We start from the raw sequence: 27,371 nt of genomic DNA, 5'->3' as shown, positions 1-27,371 counted from the left end.
ATAAATATTATTCTGTGTACCTATCTATTGGTGAAAAGCATACGAAAATCCGTCCGGCTGTTTTTGAGTACCTACCACTGTATGAATGAACAGATGGACGCCACAGGATTCCACTACTAAATTACATACTATTTTACTTTGCATGTTATTTTTATAAAAAGTAAAATGTCATTCATTGTTGAATGAATGAATGACAGTTGATGTTGACGTGACAAAAGCATGGAATGAAATTGAAGATTTTAATTTGACTTTTCGGAGCCTTTATGTCCTATCGATTCATTCTTCTTTCTCTCATTCATTTTGTTCGCACGCCTCATCGGCGATGCGTGTAAAATTGTGATGGCATATTTTATCACTTTTGTAAACTTACCATTTTTATGATATTTATGTGGTCAATAGTCTTGGTAGTATAATTTAATCTTATTTATTTTATTTCCGCAAAAATGGCGAATCAATCTCAAAAAATTGTGTATAAACTCGTTTTGACGGGAGGTAAGATTATTTTTGCATTTACATGTATTTTTATTTCCTTTCAGATCTTATTACAAATTATTAATCATTAGAGTATCTTTTTCAATCATTTTTTCTAGTTAATTTACTTAGTTTTAAGATATTAAAATATTAATAGAAACGTGAATAGGCTATTCGACACGTGGGGTTATTTCAATATTGTCTATCCAGTCTGAATAGATGGATTTTTTTAACCAGGACCTTGCGGCGGCAAAACTACGGGTCAGTCTCGCCTGTGCACTTTCTTCGAAAATCTAGGATGGAAGGTAAGACCTATCAACATTATACTTGTGTGTATGTATTGCTGTATTGTACACTGTAAGCTTAAACTTCATATTTCTCTTTCGTTTATCCCGTTTCTTTTATGCACCAGGTGCCAAATTATCCAAATAAAATTGAAATTTCTGTAGGTACTTGGTGACAAAAATGTAAAATGTGTTGAATTTATCTTTAAAATGTATATGTTCCCAATTGACCTTTTTGTTAAAAGTTTAATATGGAGTAATATTGCCAAAAACATTGAAATTTTAAAATGGTTCCTGTTATGTTGAGATTATGGTTTCTCCAAGTGGAGAAGTAAGACACCGTTCCACATTGTGTTTATTTCCAGGTGTTCCGGGTGCCGGAAACGGCTACCGTCCTTCTCAGGTACGAAGTGTTACCTTCACCACTTGAAAAGGGTGCATGTTGAAACAAATGATTCAGATTATTATTTTACATTCATATTGGTTTCATTGCATTGTGAAATTAATGACAACTGAAATATTTTTTTATAGAATTAAATCTTTGATTTTGATGTAGTACAGTTAGAATAACATTGATGTATGATTTAAAAGGAATAAGGATTATAATGTGATGAAGTACCTACATAATTTTACACAACACAATCAAAAATTTAATTCTTCAAGTAGTAGTAATATAGAAGTAGATAAATTAATATTTAAATAAAGTATGAACTTTTAAAAATGATTTGTATGTGGTTATATTTCATGATATATACTGTAATTTATTTTTGTAAGTTCTGTTTTTGAACTCTATTATTGTAAATATATTTCTATTCACATTCTGTTATAGTTTTAAAATCCATCTTTTGTCGCCGCTTGTGACTGTAATCATAAATCAATTTAAATGTAAATTAGAAATCTGAATACAGTTTAATGAGCACCCTTGACACAAAGTATATAATTTGACATACAGTTCTTTATTCTTTTAGTGAGAATCAGAAACTGTATGATTTATAAGCATTTATTGATATTAAATAGTTACTTGACATAATACAAATTTTTATTTTTTACAATACTGCAATGTATTTTTTTCTTTTACAGTGGCGGTGTGAAGTTTGCAGATCTGACCCCGGATGAAGGTAAGCTTATAAATTGTAATTTAGTAATTATACACATTTTTATAATTTGTGCTAATATTAAAACTTTTATTAGGGCAAATTAATAATTTAATTATTTGTCTAAAATGCCCTTCAAAAGTATAAAACTTTCCATGTAGCACTTTAACAGATATTAATTTTTAGAACTGTACTAAATAAACAGAGTATTTAGGTGACTTGCGCTTTTAATAGCATCTCAGTGCCATTAAGACGATTTGCCAAAGAAATATTAGTATAGTTCGTAATCCGTGCTAATGTAGATAATTATAATGATATAATTGAAGTATCACACATGCCAATTCTAATTCAAACAAAAATTTTATGGAGTTTTGTACATATATCTACATTATTATTATTTTTTTTTTTAATTGAATAGGTAGGTGGAATAGGCTACCTAATATTATTGATTGATTAATTTCTATGAAACATTTGCGACAGTCCTAATTAGTATTTATATGACTTTGAACGCACATATATATTTTCATAAATAATATTTAAACATATAGGTATCTGAATTCCCCGAATGCAATAGCCTTTTAGAATGACAAGATGAAGCACATAAAATCATCGTCGTTTGACGTTATAGCTATTTGCTGAAATGTGAAAGCAGCAGTAGGTATGTTTATTGTTTGCCGTTCTCTTGCCAAAATACAGATCACAGATTCTAACACCATTGTGCCTCAAAAATAGATGCCGTTGTGATCACGCCGTTGGTGCAGACCTTGGCGGCCCATTCTACATTTTTTATCGTCTTCGGGGCCGTCCATTAATGACGTTGTTTTTTAAAGTATTTTTAACGAAATAATTAAAAACACGTAATATCTTACTACACCCACCCCTCTCCCCTGGTGATGTTTCGCCTTCCTCAAGTCTCACGTGATTAATGTCTATACATATATATATATATATATATATATATATATATATATATATATGTGTATACCGCAATCCCTAGCAATAAGAGAGGGGGAAATACGGTATACTGTACATTAGTTTTATACTTAAATGTATTGTATGACGGCCGTAATTGTGCATGCCTGAAGCCATGGTAATATCAAGATAGCTAAATGGCATTCCTACCCTACTCACAAATCGGAAAATAAAAAGATTTTTCACGCATTTCGATAATTCCTGATCATCCTACACTTTGTAATCGAAGTCATGGTACTGAATGACAAAAAGCAATTTTATTACGTCAGCTTTATTAGGATCGTAAATACACGTCAATAGCCAGGTAGCTTTTATGCGTTTGATTCATGTTTGATTTATACGTGGCGTGTAAACAACCATCCAATTTCCTCCAAAATTCAGGCTGTCAATTCCCCCACTGTTTCACCTTCACCGTTTATTTTTACACTCTTATTAATAAGAAAAAAAAACCTCTTGCTGTCAATATCAATCAAAAAATTATTGTAAAATGCTATTTATGAATAAAATGTGCATAGGTATATGTTTCCAAGATTTTTTTAAAGTTCGAGTAATGTGATTAACGTGAATTTTACTTATTAATTATTCATTACATTTTATTTTGTATGTCTGCAAGTCTGTTTCTATTTGGATGAACCAATTCCCTGTATTATCACATTATGACGCATAAATTAGCGACTATGTCCGTCGAAAAAGCGTAATAAACGTTTTCATGAGTGGCTTACTAAATAACCAGACGACGTTTTCATTTAATTTATTTGAATATATTAATTTCCTGAGTAGATATTAGGATTTTGGAATAAGTTTATTTTATTGTTTTTACGAAATTAAATAATAATATTTTTCTGCGTACAATTCGCACACTGGAGTGCTAAAATTTCCTCCGAGTTCTGTTTGAGGTCGATTCTTGCGTCACTAGGGTAAGCCCTCATGTGACAGATTGCGTCAATAGGGCTTACCCTATTGACGCAATCTGTCACATGAGGTTACCTAGGTCATTGGTTCTAGTGACAAGTTTGCGCCAAGATTCCGCTTCCTTAAAATCTTCAGAAATAGTACCTCTCTCTCATCCTCGCGTTTTCCCGTTTACATTCGAGTATGTGACGCCCCGTAGCCTGGGGTCAACGTAAAAAATAAGCCTTACGATTTTGAATATTTGGCCGCCTGTTCGAAGTTAATTATCATGGGGAATACTATTGTCGCCATTTTTTATTTATCCCTTAGTCGCCTTGTACTACATCCACGATGACATCCAGGATGATATGAGTCTTCAGAAGTAGTACCTATGCCCTTTTAATAGCTTTCGTATTTAATAACTCTTTCCTAGTTCGTGTTATGACTGACTGATAAAACATGGTTACAGTTGATAAGCGTAACCTTAAACGTATTTCATATAGTATTTTAGTCCAATGACAGTGATCACTTCAACGTAATTTATAGCCGCTTTGTTTATTAAGAGTAATAAAACTTACACCTTTCCTATCAACTGATGATGAATATGATTCACTTCTCATCTCTGTCTGCTGTCGTCATCAGGGCAGAGATGTCACACCGTCTCCTGCCAAGACATAGGTGCGAAGTCCGTAACTACCGATTCTGAAAATTTAATCGATTGCGCAACAAAACAAAATAACATTTGTTCTGTAACACGTTTTATTTCGGCTCGGTTGTTCGGTTCCGCGACATCACGTGCACGTTTATTTTCGTTTGCGAAGCTTCCCTCGTGAACGCTTACTTACTGGGTCTTGCGTATCTTTTATCTTTTGCCTAGCTTTGGTGAAAGTCTGATCTTTCAAATTTTTCATCTGATTTGTATATTCAATGCTGTGGTACCAATCTTATCGTATTCTGATATATCAGCTTCACTTTTAACTGTAATCTAACCTCCATGACAAAACAGGCCAACGTGTTTTATCTGCCAAACGAATGATATAAAGACTTACGTGTATAAAAAATAATATTTCGTCTGGAAATACCTATTGCCAATAAACAAGCTTAGTATCGCGAGCGCTCCCAGATCGAATACAATCTCTATACATTATGTTTGTTTATCTGTTGGATCCATTTAAAGAGAGCACGCTTCAGCGGTTTCCCTTTGAATAAAACATACTTCCACCGGCATAATCTGCTTATAAAAATAATATTAGCTGCGTATATGATTAGGAGAACTGAGAGGGTGTGCTCTGTTATGAGGCTTCACTAGGTACAATAACAACACGTGAGTGGCCGTGTGGGACGGAATGACGAGGCGAGTGCTAGGCCGTTCACGGTCAAGATCACGGCACGCTACAAATAGGTATATCGACAAACTGTTCAGAAACTATCGATAATATCGACCCGGCGCGGAGCAGTAATATTTTTTATTTAACCATTACCATTGTTGAACAAAAGTCTGAGAGGAATATTATCTTTGATATCTGACCCATTAATGTCCTATATATCCAATAGGACACGAAGTTGAAACAGGGGTCTCAACTTTACCTCGGTCTTATTGAACTGAATTAATTTTGTTTTTTAATTAAATTATTAATGACCTACTGACACGGTAATTATATTTTCTGACTTACCTAATAAGAATAAAGTTTTGAAATCTAAATGAGAAGTAATATTTTCAAGACGAATAATTAATACAGTAGTGACAGTTTCGAATTGATAAGAAGGTGTTGCAAATAGCCTTTCTAAAAGTAGCGTTTATAACCAATCAAAATGCTAAATGTTCCTCTGAAACCGGTCCAATGCACTCGTAAACTTTATGTCCTATCGATTCCTGTATAGTCAGAGAACCACAGTATTACTTATTTAAATAAACATTCGTGATTCCAAATTGAAGTTGTTTAAAGCCTATGCTTATTAATTTGCTGATTATATCAGGTTGCGTTTTTTTACAATTTTTTTCTTAGTCAGGTGTTCGCCAACGTGAACGGAAACGCGTAATGTGGGAAAAATATTTGCTGTGTGTGATATGTTTGTTATCAGATCACTGTAGATCACTCGTAGTCTGCAAACAGAGATTTGACTCGAAAGATTTTAAGAACACAAGCATGAAATGCTGAAGTTTTGATTAAAGTCTATACACCATACGTCTTGCACCCAATATTTTTTCTCTCGTTCTTTACAAAATGTGTGTAAGTTATTGTATGTCAACGCAGATTTTTATAACTATTCAATATTTGTCGCAATCATTCATGATTATGAATGTGTTGTTGTGGTCGATTGATTCGATTCCATCTCGATAACTCGATCCATTGATATTGAAGCATCTAGCACGTTCTTATTCCATTTATTTATTATCTGATAATGTTGGTTTTATTTTGTCACGCGCTGCAATAATAGTACTTAAATTAGAAATTGATTTGTCATCATTAAACTTAAATTAGCTTTGTAATTTACATATGCGCAATCTCATCGCTGCTATATTAATTTCACAAATGGCTGAACTCGACGCCATAATTGTTACGATTACAGTTTTTGTTAGTTCAAGTTGTCGTTTAGTCATGAAACTAAATTGATTTTTAAACTATTTAAATCTACTAAGTCATTGTTTTCGCTATTTATTATAGAGTTTCTATGAATATACGTAGCTTTAAATTTTTGATAACTAGACTTTACTAATATAATTAATTAGACCATGGCATGACGCATGTCCGACTGTCTTGTATTATAAGTCGTAGTTTGTAATAATTAATATTATAATAAACGCGCCAAGAATCTATGGAAACAATGAGACAATATTGTACTTTGGATAGGAGCTTCTAGTATGTTTGTTTGATAGCTAAATTGTGATGATTTTTAGAGATTTTAATCGTCACGAACTCGGTAATAAAAATTATTTATTTGATGTTACACCAAATATGTTTTATATATCTGTGCATTTCATTTCGTTGGAGATATTCGTCGCACTTCCTACTCTTGAGTTTCCTAATCGTCCTTGTACAATTGTACATATGTCTTGGTATTCAATGGCTTCAGCGTCTGACGTCAAACTAAGCTGTAAACACTCGATTTTACGTGGGCCAGCAATTGTTTGCATCTGTTTTGTATATCTTATCTCCACATTCTAAAACACCGGTGGTTACATTATTGTACCGTTTTAAATTTGTGTTGTTATCATGATAATAGATATTGAAGTGACTTTGCGGATTAGAATATCATCTCATTCTCACATGATTTGATTACAGTGATTTTGTCTCGGACATGCGCAGATCACACATTGAAATAAGATGTTCTGTGGTGAATGGCACTGATTGGTTGGTTTCAAGTCTGTCATTGATTCTGCTATAATAGAGACTCGTTAAAAGGCAAATGTACTTGATAGCATACTATTTTTGAGCAAATGATATCAATTAGCATGTGTTAACGACAAATATTAGCACTATTATAATTAACAATGTGATCAGCAGCTCTCGTCACAAAACCGTATTCATTCTATTTAAGACCATGTGTTTCTTTATGTAAACAAGTAAATTCAAATTCGCGCGTCTTTCAGACTTGAGACTCTAAAAAACCTTTGTTTTCGTTACTGTTCTAAATTGTTTTATTAGAAGTACATGAATAATTGCATAATTAATATAATCATTACGAAATATATCTAAGATCGACCTCGCACCCGTTTTATGTAACCTTTAGGTTTTTCCACGTCTCTATTGTTAACGTAAGTTGGTCAGTTTCACTAAAGCCCTTGTAATTAAAAAAAAATAACAAAGGGACAATATCTACTTCTGTCGATACCTACTGATCAAAGTAGAACAGTCACGTATATAATGTTTAAAGTTTTTAATATGGAGCAAAATTTTAATTTGTCTTTATATCTTATTACTTTCAATTTACAATTCCAATTGTCTCGCTTAATTGTAAATAGAATTGTTTTCACATTATCACAATACGTATCAAATTATAGGCCTCGGTCAAGATTTCAACATTACAGTCTTATTAATATGTTTAATAATGAATAAATGTTTAATTCCATTGTAATAGCCTGAAAGAAGTCAAGTATGTAGTGTTTATTTTGAAATTTAGCAGAATCTCCGAGCAGTATTAGTTGTGCAAAGGACTGCATGAGATGCACCGCTGCAGCGGTTGCTCAGGCCTCTGAAGGTAGCAGTGGTGAGTTGTGGTGATGCTAGACCATCCATGACCATATCAAGTATTTGCTGTACCGTTAGGAAACGGCTGAATGAGAGCAGATTCATTATTAATTCGTATCGATTTAGCTGCGTGAATATTGGCAGCGAATCATAGAAGTCATAAAATCAGTTATAAACAAAATAATGTTTCTACGAGCACTACAGTGTTTTATCTGCGCCTTAAATTGTGATGACTTCCAAAGCGTCCCGAATATGTTTTAAAGGTTTTTACATACATATATGAATTTATTTTCCCTCCAATTTTTGTAGTGCTGTTTATTGTTTCAAAGATTTCTGCCATAACATAGTCAGATAATGACTGTTGACGTTTTTAATCGCGACTTTTCGCAATTTATTTCGATTATATTTGGACTTGCTGAATCAGACGTATGTCATTTTCTATCCATATCTGTAAAAACTGAAGCGCTCTCGACCATCTCCGCTGTTGCTACCAGCATTTGTGTAAATTGCTCCGGGTGTTGTATTCGGTCATTGGTTCGCGTCACCTGACATGTCATTAAGAATTCCTTTGTTTTGCGCACTCTATTAGTAGCCATTGTAACGATCCATCCGATTATCTTCGCTAAAGTCTCATGCAGCAGCCATTCAAGTAATGTCATTGTTTCCGTAAACGGCTCACGTGTATTGATGGAACACTAAAGCGTCGTATATTGATTTTTTTTTGTGTAAATTGTCTACATGATATGTTTCGTAAAATTAAAACAAGTCATGACTGCAAGTTTCGGCTTACATGGCCGGAAAAATACAAAATAAATTATACCAAGAAATTCTTGAAACTATTTTTTATTCTTGGTCGAGAACGTGCACAATCAATAGCGCTACTTAATCATTTTTAACGACCTAGATTATTTATCATATGCATTCGATTTAAAATACTGGTATTTAATTTCAAAAAGCGTTCTAATCACTTTTTGATGTGATATTGATTTTATGTTTTTGTTTATCGTTATGTGGTCGCCAGTTTTGCTAGTCTTCAAAAATCATGTTGTAATTTAAAAAAACTTAAGTTTTATTGATTTTCTTCTGTGTATTTCGTATTCATTGATAAATACAGGGCTTGAAGTTTAAATGAAAAAATGAATAGTATTAGTCAGGTGGTTGAGAACGTGTAAAACAAGTGTCAATTGTCCAAAACATTGACGTCATCGTAGGCGTGTTCTGTTGGGCAACGAACACGTAGACGATGCCCACCGATCTTGCCAAAAGCAGAACATATATAAATTATGTTGTGTTTGGACGAAAACGCTAACGAAATTTTCCTTTCTAGAATTGTCTCGCTCGAAATTGTCTTGGTCGATTATTTAAGGCGTACTGTCCCTAACACTGGGCTCAGGGCATGCAGGTTGTAGGGGCGACCAATCTTAGTTAAAGACATTAAATCCACTCACTCACAATTATCAAACGAGCATCAATAGTATGTCTTACAAATGTCGAACTTTTATTCGTGTCACGTTATACCGTTAAGAAAAATACAAAGGAGCCTATATCACTATGTTATTTCAGCTGTAACTTCGTATTCACTAAGTAAATATTCTTGGATTACTTTCAACCTTGATGGTAGGTTGAAAATGGAACAAAAGCTGTAATTTGTCTCCGATGAGTAATGTAAATTCGTTCAGCGCACGAAAGTTGACAATACTCTGCATAAAACACGCGATAAAGAAATAAATTGCTTCCTCGTTATCTCCTATTTATGAATTGTTGTAATATTTAAATTCTACATTATTAGAGTTCTGCAATAAATAAGGAAAAACGTCAGAATTAAAAAAAATAGCACTCCGTTTTATATATGTATACGTAAATGTGGACAACATCGCCAAAACGTGATTTACGGAGTTATCTATGAAGTGACCCCTAAGTACACAGAGCGTAATAAAAAAAACACCAGTGGTATAACTGGTGTTTTACTATAGCACAATAAAAAGGTTGGAATTAAATAACCCGCGCAAATGTTTGTAATAGCTGACGCCTATATAATAGCTCTTCTATGTCTGTCACCGCCACCGCTATGAAAGTTTAATTCTAGGTCTGCTCGAACAGACGTCCTTGGCATTCAAGAATACAGAAAGAAAGAAAAAAAGAAAGAATGAAAAAAAACATTTATTTGCCATAAACATGAGTACAAATAGACAAATTGATGTCAAAATGAATTAGACCTACACGTTTTACCGAATATAGGTATGCAAATATAAATAAATAAAGAGGAGCATGCTATCCACTACAAATCCAAAACAAAAAAAGAATTATAATATATACAATTATAGGAATAGATAGAAATAATTAATCTCAACTGAAACCGAGACTGGAAAGAGAAACAGGAAGACATCTAGATGTTTTTTTTTTCACCTTGGAACTTTTTCTAGCGTAATTGTTTCAATCGGATTATATTGTCTCCTGGGTCGTGTCATTGTAACAGAGTTTATAACTGTGTTTTATACCTATTATATTCTTTTATGTATTATTCGACGATAGCAATGGTTATTTATTTCATTTCAGTTCATGGTCACATGCATACTTTATGAAGCGGTATCTAAAATGTTATCGAATGTGTAATTTAATTATTGATAACTTCTTTGTAGGTCTACTTCTATAAAACTTAGACCGGCTAAACAGCTTGACCGATTTTTATGAAATTTGGTATGCTACATGCATTACGGAACCCAGTTCAAACATAGGCTACTTTTTTCTCAAAAATCAACACGCAAATGACTATAATGGGGAGTGAAATTTTGTATGAAAATCATTTGTTGATTTGTATGAAAATAATGTTTCAAATTCACGCGGGCGAAGCCGCGGGCCAAAGCAAGTTCAAGATAAAATAAAAAGTTATTACGCATTTTATAAGTTAATTAGCACTTTTATTTTGGCAATTTGATATTACCTGAATTTGAATACTTGAATAAATAAATTTTAATTTCCTGATTAATTAAAACTATTTTCTTGTCGCGTAAATCCTGTAAATAATCGTTCTCAGATGGCCCTTTAATTACAAAAGTCATCACTAGGCAAGCGAGTAATCGTGACTGGTTTTAATTATAAAATTTATTTTTGTTTTTATATCATACATATAGTTTTAATTGGAATGGTAGAATCATAAACATCTCTGGCCGTCACAACTATCACATCTTACAAATTGTTTTGCTCATCTGATTTTTAAATTTACCAACATCAGTTTCTGTCTCACATCGAAATGAGTCTGTTGGACAGGTGCTAAAAATAAAACATGCTGAAAGACTGAAGTCTACGGCGACCGCGGCCGAGGACGAGCCCGAAAAATACGAAATTGAACAAATAAACAAAAAAAAGCATTAGGTACACGCCTCTTGAGATGACACCTGTCACTTTGCCTTGGCCAAATGTTGGTAAGACAAAATATATTTCAACTTAACAAAAAACTTAAAACTTATTGCTTAGAAAATTACCATGTCGTACCCTTTCTCACTCGTGTTTCAGCCTATCTCAGATTTGCAATATAGTATCATTATATATTTAAATGGTGTCAGGTTCTAGATATTACATTGATCTAGTTGGTAACAGTTGGGACCAGTATACATATTAGTAGTTAGACACGATCACATTACACGCCTGATGCCTGGAGCCTGAAACCGTTGATGTAACTGGATAATACTAGATCTTTAATATGATAATTACTTTGAGCACAGTAAATGACTGTCTAAGCAATTTATTCCAACGACGTCTCAACTTCTTAAGCATTAATTCGTTTTATGTAAATTCTTTATACAATCTTTCGTTTCATCATCCGTGGTTTAATTTTATTAATTATTTTGATAACGAATTGTATAATTAAATAATCTTATTAGCTGCTATTCCATTTTTGGTAATGTTTAGTCTAAACGGATTTATTTATTTACTTATAGTCAATGAAATATTCCATTTCTATAATCCTACTTATATTGAGGGCTATATGCAATAAATTAATTTTGGTGTTACAACATTATTTTAGTGTATAATTTATATAAGTGCTTTATTGCGTTTGCTCTTAGTTGTTTTGGAAAGGACAAAATATTAAATTAAGTACCAAACCAAATTTATGTTATAATAATGATAATGTTTCATCATCACTAATATTAAAGCCAGATTATTTTAGCTTCATATTTTATTGTTCAAATCGATAAAACTAAAATTGTATTAATATATGGATGTCTACGTACGCGGTTTTCGATGTGATAATAGTTTTATAGTCCGAAAGTTTACACTTGGCGATTTGTGCGGTGGTGATAGGTTGTTAGCATCGTAAATGTTTAGATTAGGTACTAAATTCGTAAACAAGAAATATTTGTTTTGTAAGCAAAGTTAGGCTAATATTCGCCCGAAACCGAGACGATACACCGTAATTTTCAGAGGGAAAAAATCCAGAATGATTTTGAGTAGAGCCTTATATCTTATTTGCCTCTGTTTCCTCTGAAGTTGTGGGTAATATTCAAAATTTTAGTCCAATAATATAACATTTTTTCAAGTATTTTCTTTCATAAGCACTAAAAAGTACTTTGCCCGACCTTATTTAAAGACCCGCCAGTTTTATTTAGCTTATGGAGAAACTTTGCGTTGTATTGTGTTATCAAATTCTGCTCAACAACAAAATTATACTTTATCTTTTACCCATTTTTTTATATTTTTGTTTTGATTCTTAAAAATAAATAGGTATAAGATAAAGGTAGATAAATAATACTCTAATTTATCTAACCCAAATTTTAATCGATTTATATAAATTTGAATTTGACACATAAATATTAAACATCTATATACATGTAGTGTAGGTACAGTACAAACACGTTTCTAATGTCTGTACTGCAATTGAAATGATCAATTTACTTTTGATAATCATGTAACGTAGTGTAAACAATTAAAAATTCCTGACTGTAACATTAACTTTATTTTTTAACACATTAATTCGGCACAGCTCATTGACACCTTCTCATTTAGCAACTAGTGACGTCTTCAACCAGTATGAACCAGAATTATTGTACAAAATTGCGTTGTCGTCATTCCATGAGAGGCAAAGTCACCTAATATGTATGTTCTTAACATCAAAAGTTTAGTAATAACTAGGATATCTACTTACTTTTCCTCATTATATTACTTTAAACATGTTTGTAACATATATGGGAAATATACTCTTATCCTACACATTTTTACAGCATTATACAGCGATAGTAATAGGAAATATATTTCAGTTTTACTATTATGTAAAACAATAAATTAACTTTAGAAACATGTTTCCATTAAATCTTCAGTTTAAAATGTTGAATTAGTTAAATGTCAAAATTTGTTGTTAATGCCAATGTATAAAAATTCTAAAAAAGCCCGCCCCTTTTAGCCCGTTGTCCCGGTCCATTGCTCTTTTTGGCTCTTGATAATACGCCGCTATATGCTCTGTGCTACTTACACAAGGCTTATTCATTCTTATAACCACGTTTGATCTTGGCTTCATTTCAATTGTTACTGTAAGTTCATTGCCCTAGAAAGTTTGGTAATGCTATTTGACCAGACGGTTTTTACACCTCCAGACGTGCTAAGCTATATATAATTTAGTTGTATATTGACACCGTAACATCTATGTAAAAAAATAATTTAAAACACCTTACCATCCAATCATCTGCCATAAGCAATAAGAAATAAAAAAAGAGGGGAAAAAACAAAAAGTTTAATAAGCAAACATTTTTTTTCTTTTTAGCTTTATAAATGAACCAATTTGTTTGTTTGAAATAACTTTATTGCATAATAAAAAAACAAAGACATAAACATAAGAAAAAACACTCGGCGGACTTATCCCATGGAGGGATCTCTTCCAGTCAACTGGCAGGAAAAAACATAGTTACAAACACAAAAGGCAAAAGAAGCATTACAAAAAGAAAGGAAGTTAAAACAAGTAATATCAAATGTATATAACTCCGAATCTTAAATACAACTGCAACATTGTAATGTAAGGGCAAAATATGAATTTACTATAGTTTTCTCAGTTTCGAAACTAGCTTCTAAAAGTCCACTTGTATCATTTGACAAGGACAATGAATGAATATTTTAATGACATTAATTAACAATTAATTTTGTTTGTTACAGCAACAAAATTCCAAGAGAACCTCCTGAAGACCATGGTCCAAATCGAGAACACATTCTTCGAGCTGGGCAGGACGTGCCAGAAAAACTGCCTCATTATATGCGACCGGGGGGCGATGGACGCCAGTGCATGTTAGTAGTTTGTCTCTCTCACTCATCTACGCATGGTTGCATTCATGGGTGTGACGCTGCTAAGCCCGGGGTAAACGTAATAAAATATATATTTAGAATTTTAAAGATTCGGTTGTGATTATAAAATAATACATAGCATCGGAATTCCAACAGTAAGAGGGCGTCGCTACTGTTGAATAAATTTGACAAGCGTTCGTAAGCTCTCGAAAAATTGTTACGGCTTCATCACAACACATTAAATATAAATAAATACTTAATTAGAATGTTTGTTTGTATAAACCATCGGGAAATAGTTAAAATATGCATCAAAATCCGCTGCGTTGTTTAAAAGAAAGCCAAGTAAGTGACAGACGTGAGGTGGAGAGTTACTTTGTTTTATATTATGTAGTGAAGTGATGATGATTTAGTGATAAGAACACACGATGCTCGTAATGATTTCATGAACAATGCTTCGGCATCCTTTTACATTCACACAGGCTTTTCCCGGATGTGTACAATTCAAGAAAATCTCTTAAGGTTAAATCTACATCAACACACTCCATTGTGTGGTATTTGTATGGGTAAGCAGAAATGCCTTTGGGAAAATCGTATCTTGTGTAGTACACAATGCTCTGTGGTGCTTTTATTCTTAAGAAACGATAAGTATGATTTTGTCGGTTATATTTACCTGATCTGTATCGTAAATAATATTATAAATGCGAAAGTGAGTTTGTTACCTCTTCAAGTTTTCAACCAGTGCTGGTTTTGCCTATCAACCCATACTCGCTTCAAACGACAACTACGGAATAATATGAAGTGGTCAAATTCCAAGACGGAAACCGAACACAGCGAACTAGAACGATTACTTTGTTTGTGACATACATAATAATAATTTAGAACAATATCGACTTAATATATCAGACTTAGTACGGGTTACTGAGGGCAACGGAACAACCTCGTGTAATGCCAGAATTTGGCTCAAACATCAAATAATAGTGATATACAGAAGAGTTACTCTTTTGGTCAATTCATTTAATTAATTATTATGTGTTATTCGACGCGTTTCCAGGTCGATTCTGGTAACATTATAGGGCAAAATCTTGTCTCAATAATCTCAATGTTGTTTCAATAGACTATTTAGATCCATTTAGAGACTGAGTAAAAATAACAACAATAACACAATTGATATACCAAAACACATTTACTGCTTAATCGAAACATATATTTTGTCTAATCTTTAAGAAAAAAATTAAATCCCACAAATGTCGCTTATTCACGCTACGTTTCTTTATTTCTATACTATTCTTGCTCTACGCAACAGTTTTGGCATGGTACAGCAAAACGATTAGCAATATTTAGATTTTAAAGCGTATTATAGGTAGTTCAGCAATAAGTTACATTAATGTGACATTTTCTTCAATAAATTACGCGTACTTCTGTTATGTCCGTAAAGAAGTAAATGGACTAGTTTTATAGTAAACTCGGGAAGAAAAATAATAAAAGAAATATATTCGATTCAAACATTTAAAATTCGTTTTGTTTTTTTACATTACGATTATATTTACAGTTTTCGTATAGTGTATAGTATATCGTGTGATCACACCCCCTTTTTAACTTACAGTTATATCTAAAGAGAAATGGGAAGCTATGCTGGCGGCCAACAACTGGAACAGCGTGGAGCTGCGGGACAACCGGTACAACCACATCGTGCACATGGTGTCCGCTGCGAACGGGGCTGAGGACTTCTACTCCACTGAGGTATGGGGTTCTAATCTCAAAATAACCAGTGCGCATTAGAATGGCGAAAGAATGTGATTAACCAAGGAAGTAACCTGGTCTTGATCAACTGAAGATCTGTCCGCCAGCTGCCATGATATAAAAGTACGTGAACGGTATACTTACGTGCCTTCAATGTGCTTGGTTACGCGATCCTCTGCATCCTTATTTAGACAAATAAGATAAGGACCGTTCGCATTAATCTGAAAATTTTAAACCTGATTTTCTTCATATCTTGAAAAAGGGTAATAAAGTGATTTTATAAGTTCGTACTTGATTATGGCAAGGTTATGACTAAGAGGACAAGGACTAAAATGTCAAACTTAGTCTATAATTCACTAGTGCATAATTAATGCAACACCTTGATCGATAATATCCTGTCATAGTTTACGTCAATCTACCACAAATATTTATCAACTATCCGATAAATTTATCAACTGGTGTGTTCTAAGTGTGCGGTGGCAATAACCAATAAACATTTGTTATGTAATACGATATTATGATAGTCAAAACAAAACGATTTAGGCGACGAAAGCCTCAAATTACAGTATTGAAAAATAATTTAGTCTTTTCGCTTCTTGGCGATATCGCAATAATACTTTGTGATGTCAATTACTTATAGTAAAATGTTTTACATGCATAGAGAATGTTTATTATATGTTATTATGAATTGATTTATTATATATATAAAATATAGAAAATGTGTCAATCGGTGTTGCATAAGTATATTATGTTTTATATAATACTAGCTTTTGCCCACAACTTCGTATGTGAGTAAAAATCCGTTTCCCGTGGGAATTTCAGGAAATCCCTTCGTAGTGTTCCCCTACACTGTCCCAGGAACCTAAATACCAGATTTCAGCTTTCTACGCCCAGTAGTTTCGGGTGTGCGTTGTCTGTCAGTCACTCAGTAACGCAAGAGTTTTATATATATATAGATTTTTGAGTATTTTTGAGTCAGAATGCTTATGATAAGCCACATATGAGTATAGATTCATAATTTGTCCTGTACGCATACCTTCCTCATACCTTTATTAAAACTAGTTTGTTTCCATGGCTAATAATGTTTAACAATTTAACAGAAAATAAGCCAAACAAACGGAAAATTATACTACTGCAATCTAGCTTAAATTATTGGAGTTATAAAACAATAATGCCATGATATTATACAATATAATAATCACACGTGACGTTAAGCGCATTAAGATAAGTACATTATTACAGTGGAACTATTAACTGATTAGATTTTTTTTCTATTGTATACCAAATATAGGTGATGATAACTACCCAAAACACGTATGAAAAACCAAAATCGTCACTATTTATATGGTCTAAATTATCATATCAATGTTGTCATGAACTATAGAGGTCAACTGAAACTTATGTTTTCCTGATAGAAGAAAGTTTGCTTTTATAGACGTAGTATATACATATATCGGATCTCTAATAAAAAAAAATCATTTCATTTGTTTAGTAATGAAGACTTATTTAGCAAAAAAATGTTACCATATCCCCGATTACACTTGCGTATATCTTGATGGGGGCATTCTATAGCGTCCTCTAAGATCTAAATCATCATGTCATGTACAGAGATGGTGCGGGCGATTTGAAATGTCTCGTCAAACTAATTGCAGAATATATTTGTCAAGCTGCCAGTGCGCTGCCGTCATTCAGATAGAATAATGAACACGTATATTATTCTACAAGAATGTATTCACTTTCAACAGTGGTATTAGTATGACATTTCGCTAAGTCGTAATCGTATCGGAAACGTTATATGTATATGGAAAGTTAATAGTTCCTTTTGTGTACGATAGACGAGCTGTTAATTTTTCATATAAATGTGGACGTCCACATTTTATATGAAAAATTAACAGCGATTATTTCCTCGCAAAAAACTAACGCCACAGAGCACTGCATGTGTTCTTTATCGACACATATTTCAAGTTTTTAAAAGAGTTAAAATTAAACATGATCCCTCGTAACTTCTTTCTACTTATTTTTTTTATAAATTAAATTTAAACATAATAACGTACTTGAGCGATTATTATTTTAATATGTAATTATGATTAATGCAATAAGTTACGATTAAGAGATAATATCCAGTCCAGTAGGCATAACATGTTTAGACCCCATGTTGTCTGACACGTGCCTATAAAAATAAATGGTGTACAGAACCGGTACTTCGTAACCAATTTCTTTTACCGAGACATGTTTTAGTAATCTAGTTCTATACTAGATTACTAAAACATACAACGAAGGAATGATAAGGCAATATCAGGAACTATCAATAACAGAAGCAACGTTTTTGTTTTCAGCGACAGTAGCGCCACGTCTGCAGGACTTTTGTGGTGCGAAATCTAGCATAGAATACCATAAACAAACTTTATAAAAAGAAGTACTGTACATTGTATATGTAGTGAACAAGACCATAATTTATCCTTTCACGAAAATAATAGGAAATAATTAAATGACGCACGGTGGTCTAGTAGTTAAGACGCCGCCTATCTTCGAAAGGTTTGGGATCTTTTGATGACAGGCGCGGGAAAAGGCGGTTTCGAATCCTACTATATCCATTGTTAGATTATATAGATTGTGTACCAATCTGACTTATGAGTCAGATTGGTATACATAATATAATAGTGGAATATAATTTAAAAATAAATATAAACATAGACAGTGCCGTATCTACCAATGTCTTAACCCGTTTTTATTAATAAACCCTTAAAGAATACTTTAAGCTAAAATATTTTTGTCACTATCGCACTTTATAATATTTGCCATTGACAGAAAGAGACAACATACTTTGTCTTGAAGTATCTTTTCACTTTTATTTATGAACAACCGGGTTAATTTTTATATAGTCATCAGTGATGCTTTCTGTAATGGATATCCACTTTCTGTCCTCTTGTTATGTTGTACAAGATTGCACTGGAAAACGTGATTGCTCGACGATTAGTTATTACATTAAATATTATGACTGCTACACATCTGCCAATTCACGTGTAGTTACATTGTGATACACCATGTGCAACACACATTTAAATAAGCTTATTATCTTAATAGGCAATGTATTTTATCACTCTTTATTATATACTCATTTCTCATAGATATTCATGCGATTGGATTTGAAATGCATTCCACTGTAAATCTTTATAGAAAATAACTATTTTTTTTGTAGTAAAATTGTAAAATCTTGTCGCAAATACTTACCCTGTTATTCATAAAAGAGATAAATCGTCACAGAATATTCGACATTGATAGAACGAGACAAAGCATTATTTAGCTTAATGTATCATTTATCTTTTTATGAATAACAGGGTAAATGATTAATGAGTTTATAAATCTTTTTATCTAATAGATTTTCTGTTATCGAATGAAATCTTTATCGCGAAAAGTATGCCAATCATTTAAATAAGTAATGGAAAGTCTGTGTGACAGTAATATTTTGATTATTACAAATAATGATTAATCACGAAATGTCTGCTGTTTTATGACGTATAATCTCTGGATTAATTTGTCAAGGTCAGTTCGATGCTAATTGTGTACATATAGCGATTAACTAGATAAATACTAAAGATCTCTATCGCATAGGAAGTTTTTTAATCCAGGCTTTTTAAAGGATAAACTGATTTTCCGTTTATGTTTGCAAACCAATATTAACATTCAGTCATTATGAATATTTACATTTTTTACAAGTGGAAAAACAGTGAAAAATATCATGAAACAAATGTAAAGAAAATAATATTTTAATTCGTATCTAGCTTAAAGATATGTATATGTGATTTAAATTGCGTCTGTTGCCAACATAGTCAGATTTCTTCAGATGCCAAAGGTAACCACTTTACCATAATACAGGTTACTCTGGCAAAAGATCCTAGGCAAAGCACGTGTGACATAGACTGTGTTTTGCCTGTTTGGAATATAACAAACTAGATGTTGCCCGGGGCTTCGCTCCCGTAGAAATTTCGAGATAAAATATAGCCTATAGCAATCTTGAATATGTACCTTTCTAATGCTGAAAGAATTTTTGAAATCGGTTCGGTAGTTTTGGAGATTACCCGCCTCAAACATACAAACTCACAAACGCTTACCTCTTTATAATAATAGTATAGATGTATGGCAAGTGAGCGCTACGCGGCGACCTTGTGTCGCCTGAAAAACTTCTGCCATTAAGCTAACTAACTTATGCATGTAAATTGCTTTGCTTAGTGTATTGGTAACTTTGTTTACATTTTGTTGTCCCCAATCCATTAGCGACCAATTTTTATCTAAATTAAATTAATATAGTAGATAGTTCAGTTGATGATTGTAATCTATGAATTAACTGTTGGTTTATCCGTAGGGTTTATCGATATGATAAGGGGTTTATTTTTATTTACACTATCATTGAATATAGTTACTTTGCAAAACACTCGCATGCGTATTTAAAAGACAATGACACTAAACTAATAACACATGTTAAGTATTAAATTATTACAAAAAAGACACCAAACTGTATAATGTTCTTACCACGGACCAAATATAGAGAGGGGCCCAGTGTATCAACTTGTGCACAACTACAATGAAAGGTGCGCAAACGTCATGTTAAGGAACGGGGCTTATTTCGTTTACCGTTCGGCGAACGACGAAGCCATGGTGGAACCGCCATTCGTCTGCTTCAGCCCCGCGTATCACAAACATTAGAGAAATGCCAATAAGGCGGCTTTTTGTTTTAGCTTCATGATTCTAACCAGAAAATAATCTTGTTACAGGACCACGCATGTCGCTCAGAAGGCGTAGAGCTAGCGCGGGAACTGGACTACAACGCGGCGGCCGCGTGGATCGGCCATCCGTACTTCGACGTCATCGACAACTCCACCGACTTCGACAAGAAGATGAACCGGCTCATAGCTTGCGTCTGCCAGAAGATCGGCATCGACACCGGTGACCGACTCAACGTGAACTCGAAGAAACGCAAGTTCCTCGTCAAAATGCCGCTGCCCCCCGACTCCGCCTTCCCCCCCTTCCAAGACTTCGACGTTGTCCACAACTACTTGCAGAGCGATGTCCGTAAAGCCCAAGTCAGACTGCGCAAGCGCGGTCAGAAAGGCCACTGGTCGTATATCCACACGCTGAGGAAATTCCACCCGACCAATCGCCAGTCGGTGGAAGTGCGCACGCAGTTGACTCATAGGGATTACCTCAACCTCCTACCGCAGCGAGACGACGCTCACTTCACGATATTCAAGAAGAGGCGCTGCTTTATTTACAACAACCAGTACTACCAGTTGGACATTTATAGGCAGCCCACACATCCAAGGTGATATTTATATTCATGTCGCAGTTTCTTCAATTATTATATATTTGTTTACTAGCTTTTGCCCGCGGCTTCGCCCGCGTTTATTATGTGCTCATAAATTATTTTTTTAAATGTCTCTAAGCAACATATCGCGATGAAAGGTATACCAGATTTTAAGTTAAACTATCTGCTATACAACTGTGAAAACAGCATCAAATTTCATCCAGTAGTTTTTGCGTGATGCGACAAACATACAGACATAATTGCTAAAAGAAAATATATTAGACTCGTAAAGACCCCCATAATTATTTTTCTTTAAAATCTCCTTTATACAGACATAGACCACTTACAGTTTTATTATATGTATAGATTATAATGTAATATGACGTACTTATATTTATGTTGTTAACCAGAGTGGCCAAAAGTTACAAATAGTAAAAGTGAATTTTGTTATGTAGTTCCCTATATGTATATATGTATTTTATTAGTACACACATTTTGTTACAATTCTTGTTATTTTTACTGTTCCTGTATCGACAGAATACCAGCGAATGTGTCAATATACAATGCTAACCAGTCAATTTGGTAGATACATTTGGTCCTTGCGAGACGGCAATCAAAACAATAGTTCATATTTGTTGGTTATCATATTTTATTGACACAATATCTGGCTCTTAGCCTCGATAATATTTGTCCACCACTTGTGATATGAAATACAGGTAATTACTGATATTTTATTATTAGAAAACAACAGTAGAGCATACAATTAATATTAGAAGTAGAAAAATAAAATATCAACGTTTTATGTCATGTATTCGTCATTAATATGTTGTCTATCGGTTTCAGGTGCCGAGGTTTGGTATTACTCGAGACATACAGCGCTGATTACGACCAAAAGACTCTTCTGGAGTCGTTGCCAAAGTTCCTGTCCATAGAGAAAGAGGTCACTGGAGACCACGCCTACTCTATGTACAATCTATCGCTCAAGGAGGATTGGAAGACGTCAAAAAAGTATTACGCAGGCGCTGATAGCAATGGTGAGTAGTTTAGAATTGTCCCTTTTTATATTATCATTGTTTTGTGGCGATTGTAGCTCTCGGTGTAGATGAAGTTTTTAAATTAATTACTTTGTTTCGATGTGGCACCATATGTGACTCGTAATCGCCTTTCTTAACCAGTATGATGTTATATAATAATTAAATAAAATTTGAAACTTTGAACTCAAAGTTATCTGCATGTATTTTTATGATGTTTGGCAACACTGGCGTAATTGTATTTTAGTTTAGACACCCCATTTAGTTTAAGTAATTAGCTAATTAGTTTTTTCCTATCCACTACATGTTTAGATTACTGTATGTTACGTTATGGATGGCACCGTAGCATTTTATTTTGCTAGTGTGACGTGCTAGTAGATTTTTCATAGGACATTTTTAACATATTAAACTCAATGCATAATTTTCCAGATACGATTCGTGTAAAGCTTGGACATCAGTGCTCTGAGTGTTCTAATTCTTCCAATAGTGACAACTAACATTTATCGTCATAGTTATAATTTTAAAGCGAGGTTTTTAGTTTTCAATCGACTAACACAATTCCGCCAGTGTTTATGCGTAATGAAGAGGGGTTAAAAGGATTTTTTCTTTAATTTTTTATCAGGACATTCTAAGTGGTCGCTGAATGGCCATAGCGATAAGCCCGATAAGCATGATAGTCACCGCGGCAAGGCGAACGGGGTCGATAAGCCGAATGGCCACTCCAAGATGGCCAACGGCCTCGACTCTAAACTGAACGGCATCAATGGCCACGCGACCAACGGAGCCCCGGAGGTCACTGACCTGCAGACCTTCCCGGGGAACCACAGAATGGATCTCGGATCACCAAAGATACCCAAGGTCGCTCTTAAGATATGAATAGAAGTAATTTATACTACTTAAGATATGAAAATTCCACTTTGTAACACTTCGATATACACCAAACTGTTTAAATTAATGTTAAGAGTGATTTTAAGTACTATTTAGAATCAAATGAAGTATTTGGTCTCCTCCGACAGATCAGCGCTGTATATTGTATTTCTTCACTTTATATTATGTATATACGAAGAACGCCAAATGAAATATATTTTTGTAGTATACCTTGAGCATGACATGACATTTTATGTATATTTTTTGTGGAAAAGACGCATTAAAAATGTCACTGCACTGCAATTGTACAAATTATTATATTTCACAAATGTATGGGATAGTTTTGTATTGTTTGTGCCTTTACATAGTACGGTATACAACTGTAATATTTATAAATACTATATTGATTGCAGTGTCATGTAAAGTACTGAATGAACTATTAAGATGTAAATTTTATTTATCGACTATGTAACAGTGATCGAAGGGGTATCTATGCTGTTAATTATTGAAAGCATCTTAGATTTGGTCCTGTCTTGCTTAAAGTCTGTACTGGTCCGGAGTATCTTAAAAAAATGTATGACATTAGTAACTTTTATCATTTATGCTAGTATTTGATTCTATAGACTTCATTTCATTTTAATGTTATTTATAAACTTATTTTATATTATAATTAGTGACACTTTTATCTTACCGCAGGTATTGAATGCCGTTGCAACTCAAAATGAATTTGTTGAATATCTTTATATTATAGTATTTTTATGATAGTAGCGATCATCGTACCTGAAGTAATAAATTACTGAATGTTAGAAAACTAGGTATCAATTTCCTGTCATTGTGTGTGATTAGATTTTCGAATCTAGAGCTGGAATTTTTATAATTCTATCACTCACGTGAAAGCTGGTCGGATCGCTATTTATTTTAATTTAATAATTGACTAGATAAACGTTTTGAACAATCTCATTGTCGTGTCGTCGTCGATGTAGTAGTAATTTTTCGGGGTCCAAAGTTACTAAAGCGATTGGTCTCCATAATTTATTTCATTAGTGGCCTTTTCATGTTAAAAACTTAATTTTAATACATAGATCAAATAGATGTTGCAAATTCGTATTTTTGTTGTGAATAGGGAACTTATAGTACTTATATGCGGCAAGATAGATACATTATAATGTATTTTACAGAAGTATTTAAGCCACCGTTATACTTAAGGAGAAGGACGTGATGTATGTTGAGTAATTGTAGTTTTGGCGGAAGTCCACGTTAGCATGATTATGGCTGTGCTGTGTTGTAGAGCGTGCGCTCCACAGAGCTAGGAAGCGCTGGCAGACACGCCGCGCAACAGATTATACAATTATTTCACCTGATTGCACCACATTATGGTCATAAATTATTTGTATTGCTATCATTTAAATATCTTCATTAATTTTATACATTACACAAGACTGTGATGTTATTAACATACGATTGTATGTTTATGTACTTATTTTTGGTGCAACTATGAAAACTGAATAGCTTTTTGGATGTAAAACCCAAAACTGCATGGCTGTATTCGGCATTATTTCTTAATAAAGAGAAATGCATTATGCTATTTTTTTATTTCATTATTTCTCCCAACTACTTATGAGAGTTACAGGCTATGATTCTCAACGCAATCTCGGTCGTTAGCAACTCGTCCCATTACCACTTAGAAAGGGCAACAGTAAATCGTCCCGGCGACTAAGAAAAAAATGGGACAAGTTTTCACGTTCAACTAGCCGACTGTACGATGCGAACGGGTCTTTATAGTATTGGGTAATGCAAGGCACTGAAACTTACTCATGTCACAACGAATGCGTGTATTATATATATATATATGTAAAAAAATAATAACCGTACCTATATATTTACCACGTCTGTACCTATACGCATTCGATGTGCACAGGTTAATTTAATGCCACTGGTATAAAACCATCTGTCCACGAAGGCGCACGAAGGTTTTGAATCACAAAGCCTACATTTATTTCCACAAACGCCTGTGGAAATTATAATACCAATCCGATGCAATAACATGTTCGAAATCTTCGTTCAGTAGGTACTTTGTGTAGTATATTATACAAAGATGGTGCATCAGTTTTTTGTATTGCCATAGTGCACACATATCCACAACAAATACTCCCATTTTGGTATGGCATGGCATGGCTGCGTTAGTCAAGTATTGAAGAATTTGTAATCTAATAATAAAACAAAAGGTATATACAAAATAATTATTTTTTATTATAGTCTTTAACTTTTTGTTCCTTATACATCTTGATGACTTTCTTGCCTGGGACAAGAGTTTGGCTAAGCCCTGGTCTCTTCAGCTTCCTTTTATCAGGTGCTCCTTCCCAGACAGCGTCGTCGGTGGGTAAGACTTGTTCTAATGAGATTTGTGGGGGAGGACCAGATGTCATAGTGCCTGAGCTTTCACACACCAAGGACTTTCTTTCTAATTTCTGAAAAATAAGATTTTCACATTTCTGAGATGCTATAGTGTCTGATCTTATGTAAAGTGGGTTTATTTGCATTTTAAATAAATTCACAACTGTGATCTGAATGTAATTATCTACATAGCTGTCTGAGAGAAACTGAACCAAAATAATATAATATTTAGGTGCAAAATAACTATTAGAAGTACCTGTTTCTCAGTATCCAATTCTTCTGAAGTCTTCTGTATGTCAGAGTCATGAGCGTATTTACAGTTGTGCCCAAACCGGCAGCGGCCTTTTCTGTAGTTCCAGCAGATCTTCTTGCCATTTATCATCTGTGTGTTGTTTCTACCTGGAACCTTACAGTCATTGCCTATGTACTTGACGATTACATGCTAAATTGGATACATAGCTTTCCTAGTACTGATTAGGACTTTACTTATATTACTTTCAACATTATGTTGTAATATTGAACACAATAGCATTTGGGTACACCTCATAAAATGTTTTGAGAAATTGAATTAATAACAGAACATGGTTGGTTCAATTCACATTTATAATGTTTACACTATTGTAGTGTAGACATGGCTACAACAAGACCATGTAGTGGCATCGCTGGTACATGTTGCAGTTGCAGTGTTTCACAACCTACAATCAAGTAATTTTGGAAATTACAATGATATTATATTATTTCTTCATGCTCTACTAAGAAACATTTATATAATATGGATACAAATGCAATAAAAATATAATAGTAAGTCAACTTGTACCATTTTCACGTGTTTTTCTAATATAGCTGCCTTCGCCAACTCCGCTTCAACGAAAGGGTTTGAAAATACAGATGTCTGCAGGGCGCTTTCGCCAAGAGCCGGTTTGGGTAATTTATGCTTCGTTTCTTCTTTTGAACTGCAAAATATTATTGATCCTTATTAATTGGAAGACAATGAATAAATTAAATAAGTATTAGGTGAAGCTGGAGAGATATACGTACGTCTTCTCTTCAGGTTCTTCTTCAGAATCATTTGAGGATGATGAACCGTAATCTAATAATGCATTCATTATATTATCTAACAAATATTTGAACTATTGATGACTCAATGTAGGCAGACAGTGTAGACACCCACAATAATTATTTATTTCAAAAGCAAACTAATCACAAATCATATCAAACACAACCACAAAGGCGTAACCGTAATGAATGAAATTGAAATGAATGAATTGATTAATTTCTAGTTTTGTGACAACTGTCATTTAACCGATGGTGTTGCCCTTAAACCGCTCAATAAACATTTTGTTAGGCTGCCAAAATGTCATTGTCTTACCAATTAATGCTGAGACAACACATATCGCGATCGCGGAGGCTCACTCCTGCGTGACAGACATGTTGCGTTGCGATGCACATCGTTACGAACGACAGATATAAGAACATTCTGCAATAAAGATATTTGAGTTTGAGTTTCAATATAATGTTCTTATATCTGTGTTACCATTGCGTGCTTTTTCGTCTTCATAGCAAGCGAACTTAAACTACTTAACCTTAAAACTGGGCACCAATTTTAAGGTACACACTGCTAAGAGTAATGCTATAAAACTGTTGCCCGACCTCTCTTTGCTCCCGGCGCAGCGCAAGGCGCAAGTAGGAGAAGAACTACCTATGTTGTGTTGCTCGAAATATGTAAGAAAAAGTGATCAAACCACAGATGAAAGAGATAGCAATTATATAACTTGTAATGTTTTTATATCTGTGCCTTAGATCAACTAGAGCTCTGCTCCACATTTTATTAGTAATACATGTATAGTAGTAATTTTTATTTCGATGCT

At 33.6% G+C, this 27,371-nt stretch overlaps 2 protein-coding genes across 5 annotated transcripts; one reads left to right on the top strand and one right to left on the bottom strand.

Moving 5' to 3' along the window:
- The first annotated feature begins 272 nt into the window (after positions 1 to 272).
- Positions 273 to 24,694, top strand: Ttd14 (TRPL translocation defect 14). Of its 4 annotated transcripts, none has more exons than XM_053769778.2 (10): positions 273 to 492; positions 709 to 776; positions 1,121 to 1,158; positions 1,836 to 1,873; positions 7,835 to 7,921; positions 14,044 to 14,172; positions 15,773 to 15,909; positions 20,682 to 21,229; positions 22,055 to 22,245; positions 22,672 to 22,895. In XM_053769778.2, exons 1-10 carry the CDS (start codon positions 444 to 446, stop codon positions 22,737 to 22,739), a joined length of 1,353 nt encoding a protein of 450 aa, XP_053625753.1. In that variant the 5' UTR covers positions 273 to 443; the 3' UTR covers positions 22,740 to 22,895. The 4 variants fall into 4 exon arrangements, with proteins under 4 accessions (XP_053625753.1, XP_053625750.1, XP_053625751.1 ...); XM_053769775.2 differs by having other exon boundaries at positions 276 to 492; positions 22,865 to 24,694; XM_053769776.2 differs by lacking the exon at positions 7,835 to 7,921 and having other exon boundaries at positions 279 to 492; positions 22,865 to 24,694.
- A 643-nt stretch (positions 24,695 to 25,337) lies between these two features.
- LOC128683812 (uncharacterized protein) lies at positions 25,338 to 26,767 on the bottom strand. Its single transcript, XM_053769770.2, has 4 exons — positions 26,542 to 26,767; positions 26,321 to 26,456; positions 25,760 to 25,909; positions 25,338 to 25,577 (listed from the first exon to the last, which is right to left on the bottom strand). The coding sequence occupies exons 1-4, from the start codon at positions 26,607 to 26,609 to the stop codon at positions 25,350 to 25,352; spliced, it is 582 nt and encodes a 193-aa protein (XP_053625745.1). The 5' UTR covers positions 26,610 to 26,767; the 3' UTR covers positions 25,338 to 25,349.
- Between the last annotated feature and the right edge of the window lie 604 nt (positions 26,768 to 27,371).

This window comes from Plodia interpunctella, chromosome 3 (assembly GCF_027563975.2).
Source record: "Plodia interpunctella isolate USDA-ARS_2022_Savannah chromosome 3, ilPloInte3.2, whole genome shotgun sequence".
Classification (NCBI taxonomy): Eukaryota; Metazoa; Arthropoda; class Insecta; order Lepidoptera; family Pyralidae; genus Plodia; species Plodia interpunctella.
This window is presented reverse-complemented; position numbering and strand designations above follow the sequence as displayed.

What these genes read in the sequence shown, in the direction of transcription:
- Ttd14 (XM_053769775.2), top strand. Translation starts at nt 444, where the DNA reads ATGGCGAATCAATCTCAAAAAATTGTGTATAAACTCGTTTTGACGGGA. An exon ending in TAAACTCGTTTTGACGGGAG is followed by an intron (nt 493 to 708) that starts GTAAGATTATTT and finishes TTTTTTAACCAG; the next exon opens with GACCTTGCGGCGGCAAAACT. An exon ending in GGCCTCTGAAGGTAGCAGTG is followed by an intron (nt 7,922 to 14,043) that starts GTGAGTTGTGGT and finishes TGTTTGTTACAG; the next exon opens with CAACAAAATTCCAAGAGAAC.
- LOC128683812 (XM_053769770.2), bottom strand. Translation starts at nt 26,609, where the DNA reads ATGAATGCATTATTAGATTACGGTTCATCATCCTCAAATGATTCTGAA. An exon ending in GAAGAACCTGAAGAGAAGAC is followed by an intron (nt 26,457 to 26,541) that starts GTACGTATATCT and finishes AATATTTTGCAG; the next exon opens with TTCAAAAGAAGAAACGAAGC. An exon ending in TAGAAAAACACGTGAAAATG is followed by an intron (nt 25,910 to 26,320) that starts GTACAAGTTGAC and finishes AATGACTGTAAG; the next exon opens with GTTCCAGGTAGAAACAACAC.